The following is a 16,079-nucleotide window of genomic DNA, read 5'->3' on the forward strand; positions in this document are numbered from 1 at the left end:
TAACTCGGTTATTTATTCTCCTTCTTGCTGTAAACTCGCTGTTAACTTGCATTTAAAAGACTTAGCAAAGGAATTATATGGTAGCCAAAACTATAAACCCTTGACGATCAGGTCATGGGTCAGCAGTCAACAGGAAGATCCTGCATCTTTCACTTTGTGGCGGTGACAAGCCTTGTTGCAATGAAGTGGACTGTATGTCTACCTAAGGGTATGATTCACAGATTTTAAGGCCAGAAAGAGCCATTATGATCAAGACTGACCTCCTGCATAATGCATAATAACAAAGAACCTCAGCCAGTGATTCCTGCCTCTGGCCCATACCTGCTGGCTGAGCCAGAGCATCTCTTTTGGAAAGCTATTCAATGTATATAATTAAGCTGGATTTTCAGAAAGCCTGTGATAAAAAGCTACTGCTTTAAATGTGAACTACAAGGATTCAGGGAAGTGACGGGGTGGAGGACACAGAATCTGTGTATTGCTTGCCACTGGAAGTAATGGAGCTCTGTGGGAAGTCAGAGGACCCCTTGCTGTTCCTAATTGACTTTCACAAATAAGCCCAAGGACAGCATCTGCAGATAAACTAACTGATTACATGTAAGTGGGGCTGAGAGGTGAATGAGCACAGTGCAAGCAGCAAGTACATCTAGGAGATTTTTATTTTCAGCATAACTGGTTTAACACCAGGGAAATGAAACGTAATGGAGATAAACATAAGGTAATAGGTAATAGGCAATGTGACTATAATAATGAACACTTACAAATTGGGATTCAGGCTTTTTTTAATTTTTTTTTTTTTTTTGCCTTAACAGCCTATTAGCTGAAAGTTATTTTTAAAAAATACATGTTCATTTCATTTCAAGGATGTTTTAGTTCTGCTATCCGCCAGTTGTAAGGCTCCAATACAGCTATAAATGGAATGATCTTGTGTCCTTGGTTGTGTCACCTCCACCATAGGTTATTGCACTGCACTCGTCATGGGGCTTAGCTACACCTGAAAGCTAGTCACCAACATCTCCTTGTTCAGAATGCTGCAGGCTGCTTAGCTAATGATGATCCTTGCAGGGCAGGCATTAGCCCTGTGCTCTCTAGTCAGTGCTGGCTGCCAGGTTATTTGGAGGGGTCCAAACCAAGGTTTTGTTTTTGACCAGAAAGCCCTACTTGGTTCGGGTCCTGGCTATGCGAGAGTTTGTCCTCTCGTTATGTGGCCCCGTGGTAACAGAACACAGCTGAAGCACTCAAATGAGAAGCCCCTTGGTTTAAAAGGAAGGGAGCTGGCAACAGGACTGAAGGGGTCATGGCCTGTGGAAGTAATTTCTCTAGAGCCCTTGTTTGTTGCCTTCTGGGCATAGGGCAAGGCATAGGGGCCTACTTTTGAAAAACTGGCTTCCAGCCACACAACTCCTCTTGCTCTCAGGGCACTTTCTCCTAACTGCCTCATAACTCTGCTTCTCTAAAGGGCAAGATTTGCACTCCTGGGCCTCGTGCTGCCAGTACATCATGCTGAAAACCCTTAGCGCTCAAAAATTTTTAACCCGCTGAGGTACTCATAGGCCAGCCCAAGGGTCAAAAATCCACCTAGTGCAGCAACCTTCCGAGGCCCCTGACTTTTTCAGCCAGTTCCTTTCGAAAGCAGGAAGCAAGCGCTTTCCTAACTTCTAAGAACACAGAGAGGATAAATTTAAAAATCCCTTTCTTTTTCTTCAACACCATGCAGTAGGACCAGTCATTCCAGAGAAGGGCAAGGCAATGGGTATCAGTGGCCAGACAGTGTCACCAGAGGACACTCAATGCGGGATATCCCCTTGGAGAACGGAGGTGCATCCATGCCAGAGCACACTGCATAGTCTGACAGAGCCTCCAGAGTCATCTGCTCTAGCCATTAGCCGTCCCCTTTCCTTGGAGCAAGATCTAGAAAGGGAGAACTTGGTTCCCTTGGTCAGAACAAAGCAGTGCCTTTCCAAGTATGGTTCAGTGACTCCATTTCCTATTAATAAATCTTCACAGACTGAGCCCTGTGACAGTTTGAGGCTAAGGATGTCTTGTGACTTGTCTGAGCTCAAACACATGAGCCAGTGGTTCAGGTAAGGTTTACAGCCCTCCTTTCCCCAATCGTGTAGTCTTGCCACTAGACCACACTGCCTCCCTTGTGTGGTTCTGACTAAGCTACTTTATGCAGCACTGGCAGGACAGCTGAGTCACTTGAGCTCAGTCGTTCCGTACGTCTTCTCTCCTTCCTCTAATTCCACAGTAATACTACTGCTCAGCACCATCCGTTGTGACAATTACCTTCCAGATACAGTGCACAGGCCAAAATCATTTTCAGGTTTCCTTTTTGGTGAGGACAGAGCTAAAATACTTGTGGTGCTTCCACGTAGATCAGCCATGCCATGTGAGTATTCCTTAATTTCTGGTACTAGTAACTATAGACTAATGTCTCTGTGTCAGCTGGTCAAGGGCTCTTAGCAGTTTAATGCTTATACAAACAAATTACAATCGCAGCTACTACCTTCGGTTTTGGTGCTCCAAGGTCAGCATGGAAACCCTGGAGGACATCCAGGAGACTTTCAAAAGCTGTAAAGCCTTATTTAATAGCCCTCTACCATATGGCTTTAACCCTTTTTCCTTTGTCAAGGTTTCTCTCTCCTCCTGGGAGTATAATGACACAAAAATAAATGTGTTTAAAATAGCATGATAAGTCTTGCCAAAATCCACAGGAGACTGGCAATTGATGGTCAAATTCTGTGCTTATTTCAACCTGCCATGCTCAGGCACTGCAGCTCTTCTTGTGTTTACCGCCCTCTCTCTGGGTCTCTCTGAACGTACGAGGAGCCTACTAGGTTCTATGGCCCTGATACTGCAATGAACTCGACTAGGTCAGACTTCTCTGCAGAGTTTCATTGTCCCCCTGGCTGGAGGGAACCATCCATGCACAGCTCATTGCTGGATTGGGACCTGACCGAGCTAGCAGATTTAGAGCAAAATAAAGTAAGTTCGAAGAGGAAAAGTATCGTGGTAGCCCATCATTATAGCACATGAGTAAGTAAGATCTTTCATATGCATTTCAACACAGTCCATTTAACTAGATTTTTCACTCTTCTTCCTCCCTTTTGTGCACTCACAGAACTGTATTTTCTTGTCAGACTCTTCAGCGGCTGTCTTGTTCTTACAATTCAGCTGTCTTTCTACTCAGTATTACTGCCTTCTATTGTTAAAACACGCATGCATGCCACGTCTCCTTGTTTCAGTGGAATGTTGCAAAGTAAAAGTTGAATCACTGCTCAGCTGAACCTAGGCTGCTGTTACATATGATCATCAGCCAGCTTTTATCCATATTAGTTTATGCTAATTAGCTTTAATTTCTAATGACCCAGATGGCAGGTTACCACAACTAATTGGAAGTGAATCCCGTAGAATGGTTAGTGAGTCTGGTTAAAAGAAGTGGGGGAGAGGAGACAGCATCTGCTCCATGGGTTTAAGCCTGGAGTTTGTGCATTGGCCTTTCTGACAAGGACAAGCCAATTGTTACCTGTCATTGCACTCCATCTCGCCCCAGCAGAATGACTGGCCGCCATTCCTGAAAGGTCAATCTGCAAGTCTAATTGATTGATTAGGTGGTATTTCTGTATGCTTTTTGCACTTGTTCCAGGTTCTTCTTGCCCAAGAGACACTGTTTTTGACAGTAGCTGACCACTAGGAGTAAAGCAGATCAGTATTTAAATTATGCTTGCACACTGTAATGTTAAAGGTCATAATTCAAGCAAGTCACATAGCCAGGATGTTTAACAAAGGGTGGTGTAGAGAGGCTAGCCAGGGCTTGTCTCTCTCCGGGGCAGCAGGGGACCGCACCGCCTCACTACCTTGGGGAATAGCTCTTGCAGGGAATTAGTCTGGCCGCGGGAGTCTTCCTCTATGGCCTTAGTGAAAGTACAAAATAAGCACAGTGACCCCAGGCCCTGGGTCAGGGCAGGGCACTGGTGAGTCAGGTGTTCAGGCCCTCAGGCAGGGCTGAGCAGTAACAGTATCTAATGGTAAGTCCAGGCCTTAGATCAGGGTGGGGCATTGGTGAGTCAGGCGCTCAGGCCCTCAGGCAGGGGCCGAGCAACAACAGTATATAACAACAGGCCCAGGCCCTAGGTCAGGGTGGGGCAAAGGTTCTCCTGAAAGCCTGTAGGAGACACTGGGCCTGCTTTCGCTGCTTCTCTGTGAGTGTGTCGCCGAGCTGGGGCCTCCAGTATCCTCTGTCAGGGGCGCGCGGGGACCCACCTCTGGTTCCGGTGGGTAAGGGTTCATTATTAGGCCCTCCCGCTCCCGCCATGGTTTCAATAGATTCACATGATATTGCTGGGTTTTCTTGTGCCGGTCGGGCTGATGGACCTCATAGGTGACGGGCCCGACCTTCCGGGCCACCTCATAGGGTCCCTGCCAATGGGCCAGCAGCTTCGGTTCACTCAATGGTAGGAGGAGCAGGACCCGATCACCTGACTCAAAGGCACGGACCCACGCTTCTTGGTTATAGGTTCGTGCCTGGGCTTGTGCAGCTTTTAAGTTTACTCATGCTAGGGCTCTGGCCTGAGCGAGGTGCTCCTGGAGCTGGAGAACATACTTCAGGAGGCCCTGGGTTGGAGACGGAGACTGCTCCCATGTCTCCCGCATTAAGTCTAATAGGCCCCGTGGGCGGCGGCCATATAGTAGCTTGAACGGGGAAAATTTTGTTGATGACTGGGGTACCTCACGGATTGCCAGCAGTAAGGGCAGGAGTAGCTTGTCCCACTGGCGTAGCTCCTCTGCGGGGAACTTGCACAGCATCTCCTTCAGTGTCCGATTAAATTGTTCCACCAGTCCGTCAGTCTGTGGGTGGTAGATGGAGGTGCGTAACTGTTTAACTCCCAGGAGCTCGCATACCTGCTGCAACAGCCAGAAGGTGAAGTTGGTACCCTGGTCAGTTAGGATTTCCCGGGGCAGGCCCACTTGAGCGAAGACCTTCACTAGTTCGCCAGCGATGGTCCGGGCGGTGGTGCTCCACAATGGCACAGCCTCGGGAAAACGCATGGTATAATCCACGGTGACCAGCACATACTGGAATCCCGCAGCACTTCTTGGGAGCGGGCCCGCCGAGTCCATGGCCACCCACATAAATGGCATCTCCACTATGGGCATGGGAACCAAAGGGGCCTTGGGTACTTGTGGGGGAGCCGCTAATTGGCACTCCAGGCAGGAGCTACAATAGTTCCTCACCTCCTGGAACACAGGGCCAAAAGAACCGTATCAAAATCTGGGCAAGGGTCTTTTCATGGCCCAAGTGCCCTGCGGCAGGGATGTCATGTACGAGCTTCATTACCGCTCATCGGCGGCACTGAAGCACCAGCAGCTGGGACCGTGGTTCTCCCATGCGGGGATCCTGTTCCACCCGGTAAAGACGGTCATGGTGTAGCTCAAACCAGGGCCACTGATTTGCACGATGCGGGTCGATCACAGCCCCATCGACAGCGGCTAGTTGTCCATAGGCCCAACTAAAGGTGGAGACTGCTCTTTGATTGCAGGAAAAGCCTGTGTTAAGTCGGGGTTTGATAGCCGGCCCTGACGGGGGTTCCTCGGTCCCTCCCTCGGGGTCTGGGATCTCCTCCTCCAGTTGGGCCTCAGGGCAATCTCCTAGCACAGAGGTCGAGCGGAGGATCTCTTCGAACGCCGGCAAGTCTCGCCCCAGAATCACTGGGTATGCTAGTCGAGGAGCCAGGCCAACGACCATCCATCGTGTGATCCTGGCCACCATTAGTGGGACCAGGCACTGGGATATGGCCGCACGTCACCGTGGATACGTTGCAGCCTGATCGTCCACAGGTGGGGGTTGGCCCGGGGCCCCAAGGTCTGACGGATTAGCGTCTGGCCACAGCCCCAATTGATCAGGGCCAGGGCTGGGTGGTCCCCGACAATTACCAGTACCGTGATCTTGGGGACCTGTGGTAGCCAGGCCCCGGTCTCTCCTGCACAGATGTGGCCGAAGCTGCAGTCCACCTCAGTGCAGTCATGCTGTAAGTGTCCATACTTTCTGCATACAAAGCAGGGCCCGAGTTCCGGGTGACCACCCTGGGGGCGGGGGGGGTCCCATTGGGCCCCTGGGGGGACTCCGACAGGACACTTGGCACAGGGGGCGCAGATCCTTGTCAAGGTGGGAGTTCAGGGCGTCTAGCCCAAAGCCCTAAGCAAGCCTCTTGCCCACGGGGAAGACTCCACACTTCGGTCTGAGCGCCCCCTTTCTTTTCAGGGTTCGGGCACTCTGGTCCTGGGGAGTGGGCTCTGGTAGCTGGGCCCACCGGTGCTTCGGCCGCAAGGAAGTCTTCCATCAAAGCGACGGCGGCGGCGAGCGTTGCTGGCCAATGGCGAAGCACCCAGGCCCTTCCTCACGCCAGGAGGATGTGTATGAATTGTTCTAAAATAATTTGTTCCCGGACCTCGTCCGCGGTCCTCCTCTCTGGCTGTAGCCACCACTTGCATGCTTCCTTCAGCTCTTGGGCCACCAACCGGGGTCTGGTGCCGGTGGGATAGTTCCAGAACTGATGCCGAAAGGTTTCCGGGCTGACGTTTAAGGCGTCCAGAATTGCTGCCTTTACCTGGTTATAGTCCCGTGTATCCTCCATAGACAGCCCTCTGTACGCTGTTTGGGCTGTCCTGGTTAAGTATGGGGCCAGAAGAGTGGCCCATTGGTCAGGGACCCACCCTGCAACCAGTGCTACTCTTTCAAAAGTTACCAAAAAAGCTTCAGGGTAGTCATCGGGTCCCATCTTGGTCAGCCGCACTGGCGCAGCGGTGCGGGGTGACCCGGCCATGTCTCCCGGCTGGGGCTCTGCGGGGCACGGCAGTGCCATTGCCAGCTGCTGCCGACATTGCCGCTGTTGTTCCTGGTTCTGAACCCCCAGATCCCGAATCAGCTGCTGTTGCTGTGCTCCCAGCTGCTGCTGGAGCTGGGCCGCCTGCTGCCGCTCCTGGCTCTCGGTCAGGAGCTTGGTAAGTTTGTCCATATCCATGGCTCATTCTGGGGTATGTTCCCCGCCATACCCCTTCTCACAGATGTCGAGGGATCGTGCCCACATTCTCCACCATGTGTAGAGAGGCTAGCCGGGGCTTGTCTCTCTCCGGGGCAGCAGGGGACCAAACCGCCTCGCTACCTTGGGGAACAGCTCTTGCGGGGAATTAGTCCGGCCGCGCCAGTCTTCCTCTATGGCCTTAGTGAAGGTACAAAATAAGCACAGTGACCCTAGGGCGGGGCCTTCGTGAGTCAGGCGCTCAGGCCCTCAGCAGGGCTGAGCAGTAACAGTATCTAATGGTAAGCCCGGGCCCTAGGTCAGGGCGGGGCACTGGTGAGTCAGGCCGGGGCTGAGCAGTAACAGTATAGAGTAACAGTAGGTCCAGGCCCTACGTTCCAAAGGGCCTGGGAGAGGGGGAGACTGCCACCCGTGAGTTGGGTGGCAGGGGGGGACTCAGGCCCTCCCACTCCACTGAGTCCCAGTCCGGGGCCCTAGCAGCAGCAGAAGACCCGCTGCTGTGTCAGTGGGGATCCTGGCCGCAACACACTGACATGGGTTCTCGGAGGGCTGCAGCCAGAGTAGGGTCGCCTGCCCCCAGGCTACTTCGACTCCCCCTCTTGAGGTACCTGGGTCAGGGTGGTGTCCTCAGGGGGATACAGCACCATGGGTTCCTCGGGGTAGCTGGCCAGGGGCAGGCTTGGCAACTCCTCTGAGTAGCTGGCGTGGGGCAGGCCGGGCCAGTCCTTAGGTCTTCTGCAGGCCGCTGGGCTTTCCCACTCGCGAGCTAGGTCGGAGGCGTCTGGCCTCCCCATCGGCTGCCTCTACAGTGAGCCCTGAGGTCAGGCCTTTATACTTCCGGGGCAGCGCCTGACCCTTTCGGGGGGCAGGCTCAGAGCTCCCTGGTTCCACCCACTCTGGTGTCTGAAGGGGCTCGTCTCTCTCCAGGGCAGCAGGGAACCACACCGCCTCACTACAGTGGAAATTCACTGCCACTCTGCATCCTTCGCTCTTACCCCATTGTTTGTGGTTGAACATGAAATTGTAATGACAAACATGTAGCTACTGTATTATATGGTCAGAGCAGGGCAGGTCAAGTTAAAGGAGATGTTTTACAGTGAGTGATAGATTGAATTTTATCAATAATTTTGGGGATTTCCTTTCATCTATCAATATGTGTCCCCAGAATTAATGCATCCACAAGCTAAAATTGTTCAGAAAAGTTTTCTTGAAAAATCTGTTACTACTCCTAAACAGGAGTTAAACTTCAGATCCTTGGTACTGCAGCAGGGGCAGAAAATACCAAAAAGCCATTACACCATTAGGCGGCATGTTTGATTTTCTATATCAAAGCAGCTGTTGGCTTTTACTGTAAAAAAAAAAATTGTAATGGAGAAACTACGGTAATTTTTTTCAGTTCTTGATTAAATTTAAAAAACAGCTAAAACAGTTCATTTAGTTTGATGATAAACAAGAAATGCTGCCAAGCTAACCCTCCCTGGCTTTGCAGCTGCCATATCCCAGACTGTAGACATGGGCAAGTAACAATTTGTGATCTTTGTTCCTGAGTCATTGGGTAAGATTTGAGCAGAGTCCGTTATTTTTGTTACCTTCTGCTCTGGCCTGCTTGTTTGTCTCATCAGCCTGTTATGTCATGTCTTTTAGACTGTAAGCATGTTGGGGCACGGCCTGTGTTTTCTGTATCTTTGTGCAGTGCCTAGCACAATGCGACCCCAGCCTGGTTGGCCTCTAGGAGCTACCACAATATAACCATTAGATAGTACAATATAGAGAATATTGTCAGCTGAGTTGTGGGTGTTATTAAACCAATTGCATTGAGCTTTAGATCAGGCCCTTTATTATGGACATTGCCCCCATAAGAACATAACATAAGAACCGCCACACTGGCTCAGACCAAAGGTCCATCCAGCCCAATATCTTGTCTTCAGACAGCGGCCAATGCCCGGTGCCCTAGAGGGAATGAACAGAACAGGCAATCGCCAAGTGATCCATTCCCTGTCTCCCATTCCCAGCTTCTGATAAAGAGAGGCTAGGGACACCATATGTTGTATGTGTCTGAAAGAGCCTCATCCCAAGCCCTTTGAAGTCAATGGGAGTTGTTCCATTGATTTCTGTGAGTGTTGGATTGGCCCCAGATTGGTTTCTATAAAAAGCATTAATTGTTCCTTCTTTGAGCCCTGTACAGTTGGACTCTTGGTGCTGGTATAATGGAGCCTGGCTTTGCAGGTTAAAGACACAGAAAGTAGTACTAATAGAAATAAATGTAAGTTCTGTAAAACAATATCACTATGAAACATGTGACAGGTACAGAATGCATTGAGGTGTGGAGTGAATAATGCTGGCAATACATACTCATGCTGAGTTAGCCTTTGTACCACACCACACCATCCCCTGAGAGCAGTCTGGGTACCAACTGATGGGTAGAGTAGAAGAACTAGAATAGACCTTGCTCAGTCCCATTGAAGTGAATGGTAGCTTTCTTGAGTTAAGGACCTCAGGATTTGACCCTCTATATATTGGGAAGAAAAAACACCTTAGGGCAGACAAATCATTTTTCTGTATGGGCAGATAGCAGGGATTCCAAGCATTTTGTTAACATTGTCCGTTTTCCTCCACAATCTGATTTTATCCAGTTCAGTGGTCTAGTTTATTTGTTAAACAAAAGTGCATTGAAATCAGTACAGGTGCCAATGCCCAATAGGTGGTTATGAGATATTTTTATGTCAAACTATGTGGTTAAAAATAAAAGCAATGCTGATTGACATTATTGTTAAGTCTATTTATAGTATGATGGTCTCACCACACAGGATTCATTAGAAACCTCAGGATTTTTCACTTACAACACTGTCTCTTCCTGTGCACTGGATGTGTAGTGTTCTGGTGTGTGACTCAGTTTTGGAGTCATCCCATTTATTGTTTTGGAGCACTCAATAGAGGAAATAGCAAAGAGTGGAAGGATTGCAGTTCAAGATTTAAATGCAGTGGCAGAACTGGAAGTGCAGGGGGCTTGCTTTGGAAAGCAGTGGATATCGTAGAACAGGGCTGAGGTGCATTGGCAGAGCATGCACGGTGGTGGAATAAGGGAACCTATGCGAACCTGTGCTTTTGTCAAGCCATCCAGTGCTGGTAGTCCACTCACTCTTGCGCTGCTATACTCCACTCACAGATCTATATAATTAAATAAACGTAGAGGCTAATACAATGTTTATAGAGCAGGGGCTGCATTTCTAGGAAGGTGAATGGCATCTCTTAGTAAAGACAAAGACATCAAGAGGAGACTTTGCACTGCAATTCTCAAAAGAAGAATCTGAACTTGATGGCAGTTGTCAGTAGTTAAGAACCTGCAGATGGCGGTGTACAAACAGTCCCATTTTTAATCCATTCCTTTAACCTCTAAGGTCTTGGTTGTTTCCGGTCTCTGGACATTCAGGGTATCAGTCTGTATACACACTATGTTCTTTTGATCTCCAGTACCATGCACGTATATAAAATTTCCTTCTGCATTAGCTTGTGTTGCCAGTAAAATCCAGCAAGGCATAAATCCAGTAAATAACTTCTAGAACATGGATGAATTCTGCTCTGATCCATTGTCATTTCAGCTCCAGAGCTTGTGAGGTGCTGAAATCAATAGCAGCTTAGAGCACTGGGCACCTTTCACCCACCCCTCACCCACCTCACCTCCTCTCTTACCAGTTTAGTTGCATGTGTTGTGCTCTATTGTTCCACATGTGAGGTAGACATTTTCCCTTGCTGGTCATGCTTCATCCTGCCAGAGCACTCAGATTTAAAATGGTGCATGGGAAATATTCACTGGGAGGAAGTTTTTTTTCTCCATCCCCGTTATGGGAGCCACACACGTGCCTATTACTCATAAAACCCTTTCGTGGGCACTTTGTGTAAACACCACCATCTCCAGAGTTCCGTTCCTAGCAGCACTTGGTTGAAAGTTGAATGCAAGCCAATAGGGGAGGGTTAGAGCAAGATCCTTGCTTTATATTTCTGCACAGATTTCTCTCTATAGAACACGCAATGCTCTCTGGTCATTTTGTGAGGTAGTGGTAGTCTGCAAAGAGATGCTGTAATAGCTGTTACTTCCCTATGGTGTTCATCTGGAACTATGGATTCCCTTACTGATGCATTTGGGCCTTATTTTGAATGCTGCCAAATTCAGAGTGTGAAACTACTGAAAATATACACACAATACAAGTACCTGGAAGATGTTCTTCAACGCCTTCATCTACTGAGGGGCAAATGTTTGATTCCTCCCAATACAAATATATGTAAATTTTAAGTTACACTATAATTTGATTTGTATAGTATGTACTTAAAGGGTGTCTCCATCTCTCTTATTTTACTAGATTCTATGCTGCTAGTGGCTGACCGGTTTGATGGACCATCCAATGTAGACACTGTAATTGGTACCATTCACACCCGGATTGCTGAAGCCATTTCTAACATGCAGGAAAACAGAGAGTCTATCACAGCCAAGGTAAGGAGCTGAGATCTGTGTCTAAAGTTGATATTAAATCAGTTGAAAATGCTCTGGCTACAGCCTTGTGCATTTTCTTCCAATACCATTCAACTGCCTTAACATACAGTAGGCAGAGAGATTAAATACCAGCTTCTTTTAATTAAAAGAAACCATTCACCCCATACAGGCAAAGCTTGTCAAATGCTTCTGATTCAAACTCCTCCCCATCTCCACCTCCAGCCAACCAACTTGATATGTATGGACCAAATACTGCCTGGTGTTGAATTCTGAATCCCTGAGGAAAGTGTGGTGGCATTGTATTATGGTGCCTCAACCTCTGTAGCCGAGGGGTTTTTTGTATTCTCACTGAGCTGAGCTACGGACTGCAAGTTTGTGGGCTGCCTTACACTTGACCCAGGAGACAACCGCTCTCGACAGCCACAGGGAACACTAAGAAATGGAAACATTTGGCTTACTTGGTTGTATTTATGGAGTAGGGTTGTTACATGGCAATCATCCTGTGAAGCAGGTTCTGCTGGTGCTCAGCATCTCACAAGAGCTACATTTCCACGTGCTGTTTTATTGATCACCACTTTCAGCACATTTAATCCACTAATCACAAGCACATGACACAGCTGCATGTGTAAGAAGCCTTGGCAAAGTGAACAGTCTTCCCGGGTTCCTGCTTTTCACACAAACATACCACCAAGCCTCCCAACCTGTCATTGTTATTCGGGACTAAAAAGCGTGTTCATCATATGGGGAAGTAGAACATCATCTGAACTGCAACAAGCACTGATGGAGCCCCCTGTTGTAAATGCAAGCGTTCAGAGGGGGTGGATACTCTATTCCAATCCATACTTGACTAGAGCAGCAAAGTGCATTTGACAAGCTTTCTGACTTGGATCTTGTAACAAAGTGCACTTGACTGTATTTGCACGTGGAGCCAAGTAGCAGAGCTTGGGAGCTGACAAATCGCTGAGATGATGAGTGTGACAAATAGGGAAGGATCAAGGATAGAGAGAGCAAGGAAAGTGAGGTTTAAGAGCCACACCGCTTCCCTTTCCACTTCAGTCTGTGAGCACAGTTTGAAATCACTGGAAAAAATTGGATCACATCTGGTTCATTTCTACACATGGTGTTTCTCTAAAGTGGTTACTTGTGACATATCAGCCAAGGCTCTTGAGGTACTGCCAGTCACAATGCCTTTGAACTATCAGCAGTTGATCATCCATATCAAAGGCTTTATTTAAAGTTTGAAAGTAAACAGCCGATATATTTATTTTCTTACCCAGGGAAAAAAGGAAATATTCAGAAGATATGCCCATAGGTTATCTGTCTTTCCAGGCAAAGGGTAGAAATTTACACCACCATGCAGTCATATATGGTCCATTATATTTCTCTGATATGTAGAGGTGGCACACTGCAGTGCTCAGCTGGTCCAAGATAACTTTGGTTTGGACACGAACAAAGGCTGTTAACATAGTGCAAAGTTAAAAGACTAAGGTGTGCTCAGCACTGGCCCAATTCTGCTCTCATAGATGTCAAGGGGGAATTTTACCATTGACTTAAATGGGAGTAGAGTTAAGCCAGCACTGAGTGCTTTTGAAAATCACAACCTGAAGTCTCTCATTCACGGGAAGAGCCAGAGGTGGCTTTTGGACCCAGCAAAGCCTGCAACCACGGTTCTGGCCGATTTGGGGGAACAAGAAATGGAAAAGAGACTCTCAGCTTCCATTTGAAATTAATGTAAGTATTTTAGCACTTCTCCTTGAAAACGTGATCAGTAGGAATTGGGATGAAGGGACTTCAAAGTCTTTCACATGTGTAAAGTGGGTCAGTTAATTTTGGAATGTATCCAAACAGTAATCTTGGCTGATGCTCCCCATTCATTAGGCTGGGTCTGTGCATAATGGTGCAATTGTGGTGGCCAGCAGTTGGTTACAGTCATGTTAGGGGTGTGGCTAATAAGTTTTTCACAGGGCTACCCACAAATGATAAGGCTGGTTACCTGAGAAGGAGGTGATGCACCTAGCTACCACTGTTACTATGGGGGTAAATCCCTCTTGCATTGGTGGTGGGAAAAGAGACCTTTTGATATCCGGTCCACAGAACAAGGTCCTTTGATAGGTGTGGTGACATCTCCCCTAATGTCATCTGATCCACCCAGGCCAGGATAAAACTACTCAGAAAATAAACAACATTGCAAGCAGTGAAATCCCACAGCACAACTACTCCCAAATGCCAGCCTGATGTGCGGCCAGGAGACTTGTGTATTACTATCCTAACCAGGAAAGCGTGCATATTGCCATAGTTACAGAATTTCCCAGAACCAACATCTGACTCATCAGTTTGTTGTTTCACTACAGTTTTTAAGTCATGTTCGGCAAACAGTGTCATTGTTTTTTATCAATGCTCATTTTTTGAAACAAAACACAGCAGCACCATAACCGGCACCATTCCTTTTACCCCTCTCCCTTCAGGGAAACTTCTTGGCTGGGTATTGAACTGTTTCCCATCTGTACCCTCACTCCTGACAACTAAGTCCTGGATTTCAGACAGTATAAACTGTAAAAGACTGTAAATTGCTATTTGCATAAAGGGAGTCTGTTGATTCATCTGTTAGTGTAAATTAGCATGCTGGGAGAATTACTTGGGTAAATCCTCTGGTTCAGTAAGAGACTAGACCCTGCAATGTAACATATAGCATTGGAAATACACTAGACTGAAGATTTCTTTTTGACTTAAGGAGTGAGTGTTACTTCTTCATCTCATATCTGCCAAAATGGCTAATTTTTAAACTTCCATGTATATTACAGAGGTCTGGGTACATCCAAATATTTAGGTTCTTCACTAGCATAATAGGAGGCTGCTAGAATTAGTATCTGAAAAACGCACATTGAGGTTTGAGATTCTATACCTGCTCTAGAAGGGTTCAGCCAAGGTTCACCCAATTTGCTTGCCCGCATCTGATCTGCCATTCTCTCTGATGTCCAGGTAGTAGTGGTATGGAGGTTAGTTCTGTTGCTTTCTGCTTGCAGGAGCTGTGATTTCACATCCCTGGTGTAACACTGTATGAAAGACAGGTTTATAAAATGATTTCAGATTATTTGTCTTTCAGCATTCTCAGATGCTTCAGTCATTTTGGGGGGGAAATGGAGTTTCAGTGTGTGGAAAGTTAGCACAAGCTGCTATTTTCAGGTAATTTTTCCAGAGAAGTTGGACATTTTATATGGCAGGGGAGGGGAGATCCCTTTCTCAGGTACTGAGCAGTGCAGTTTTGTCTGTCTATGATCAAGTCAAAGTTTTAGACCAGACTCATCTTTACAGTAAGCATGTTCATAAAATAGCCTCCTGCCCATCGTAGCAATTGGCCCAAATTTCCTTGCCAGTTACAACCATTCACCCTTTGCCTGTAAAGGTTTGCACAGCTGTAACTCAGAGCAGAATTTGACACATTAGCTGCATGTATCAACTTGTGCTAGAGAGAATTCACTCTGGCATCATTTCTCTAATGTTGTTCTCAACAACCCACTGAGGCTGATGTTAACAGCAGAATAATTTGTCTTCCTGAACCCCAGCTACCTTTCCCATGACTCTGAAGTGCTGTAACTAACAGATTCTGATGGAAAATTAATCTGAAGCTGGCTGGCAAATAGATAAGTCAATGACAGACCAAGCAGAGAGATGGATAGAAATACCAGTGCAGCACAAAACACAATGCTAATAGAGCACAGAAATAGAGTAATCAATTATAATAAGGAAGAGAATAGAGGAATGAATGGATCTATAAATGCCATGAAGTGTTTTTCATTATTCCTCTGTGTTTTTATATCCCTGAAAGAATTGTTTCATAATAACCACAGTAATAGGACTATAAACGGTAAACTACAGCAATGAAATTGGACTCATTTCATTTCTATAAAACAAAATTTTAAATATGTTATGTATAATTTTTAAAGATCTTGCACCAGAAGAAGTAGACAGATGAAATATTTGGATTGCCACAGAATTGCCATTACAATGCATGATTCAATATATGTGTTCTACCCACACCTGTTTAAGAGGACAATATATCTAGAAAAGAAAGATTCTAGACGGAGGGCAGGAGGAGTGGATGCTTACCAGGAATGCTAATGGGGCTCACTCTCTCCGCCATCTAGGTAATTTGTTATAATCGGGTCTTAGCAGAGAGTTCACAGAATCATAGAAATGTAGGGCTGGAAGGGACTATGGGAGATCAAGTCCAGCCCCCTGCACAAAAGCAGGACTGATTACACCTATACCGTCTCTGACAGGTGTTTGTCCGACCCCTAGTGATGGGGATTCCACAACCTCCCTTGGAAACCTATTCCAAAACTTAACTACACCTACAGTTGGAAAGTTTTTCCTAATATCTAACCTAAATGCCCTTGCTGCAGTTTAAGCTCACTACAAGTTCTCAGCATACAAAGAGCATTCAGCTGCTGGAGTGAAATGAGTTGGCACCACTTGCTAACATTCAAGTGCTTGATACCTCTGCATTAAGGAATTGTGTGCTAATGTACTATTATTTTAGGATCTGTTGA

General features: G+C 47.1%; 1 protein-coding gene across 2 annotated transcripts in view; it reads left to right on the forward strand.

The window, feature by feature from the left end:
- Window positions 1-16,079, forward strand: part of GPC1 (glypican 1) — a 424,667-nt gene that overhangs the window by 392,722 nt on the left and 15,866 nt on the right. For both annotated transcript variants that reach the window (XM_084638609.1, XM_084638608.1), the window contains exon 5: window positions 11,399-11,529. In XM_084638609.1, coding sequence (XP_084494735.1) covers window positions 11,399-11,529 — 131 coding nt within the window. The remainder of the gene's footprint in view (window positions 1-11,398; window positions 11,530-16,079) is intronic.

The sequence above is a fragment of the Lepidochelys olivacea genome, assembly GCF_965140295.1.
Source record: "Lepidochelys olivacea isolate rLepOli2 genome assembly, chromosome: 9".
NCBI lineage: Eukaryota > Metazoa > Chordata > Testudines > Cheloniidae > Lepidochelys > Lepidochelys olivacea.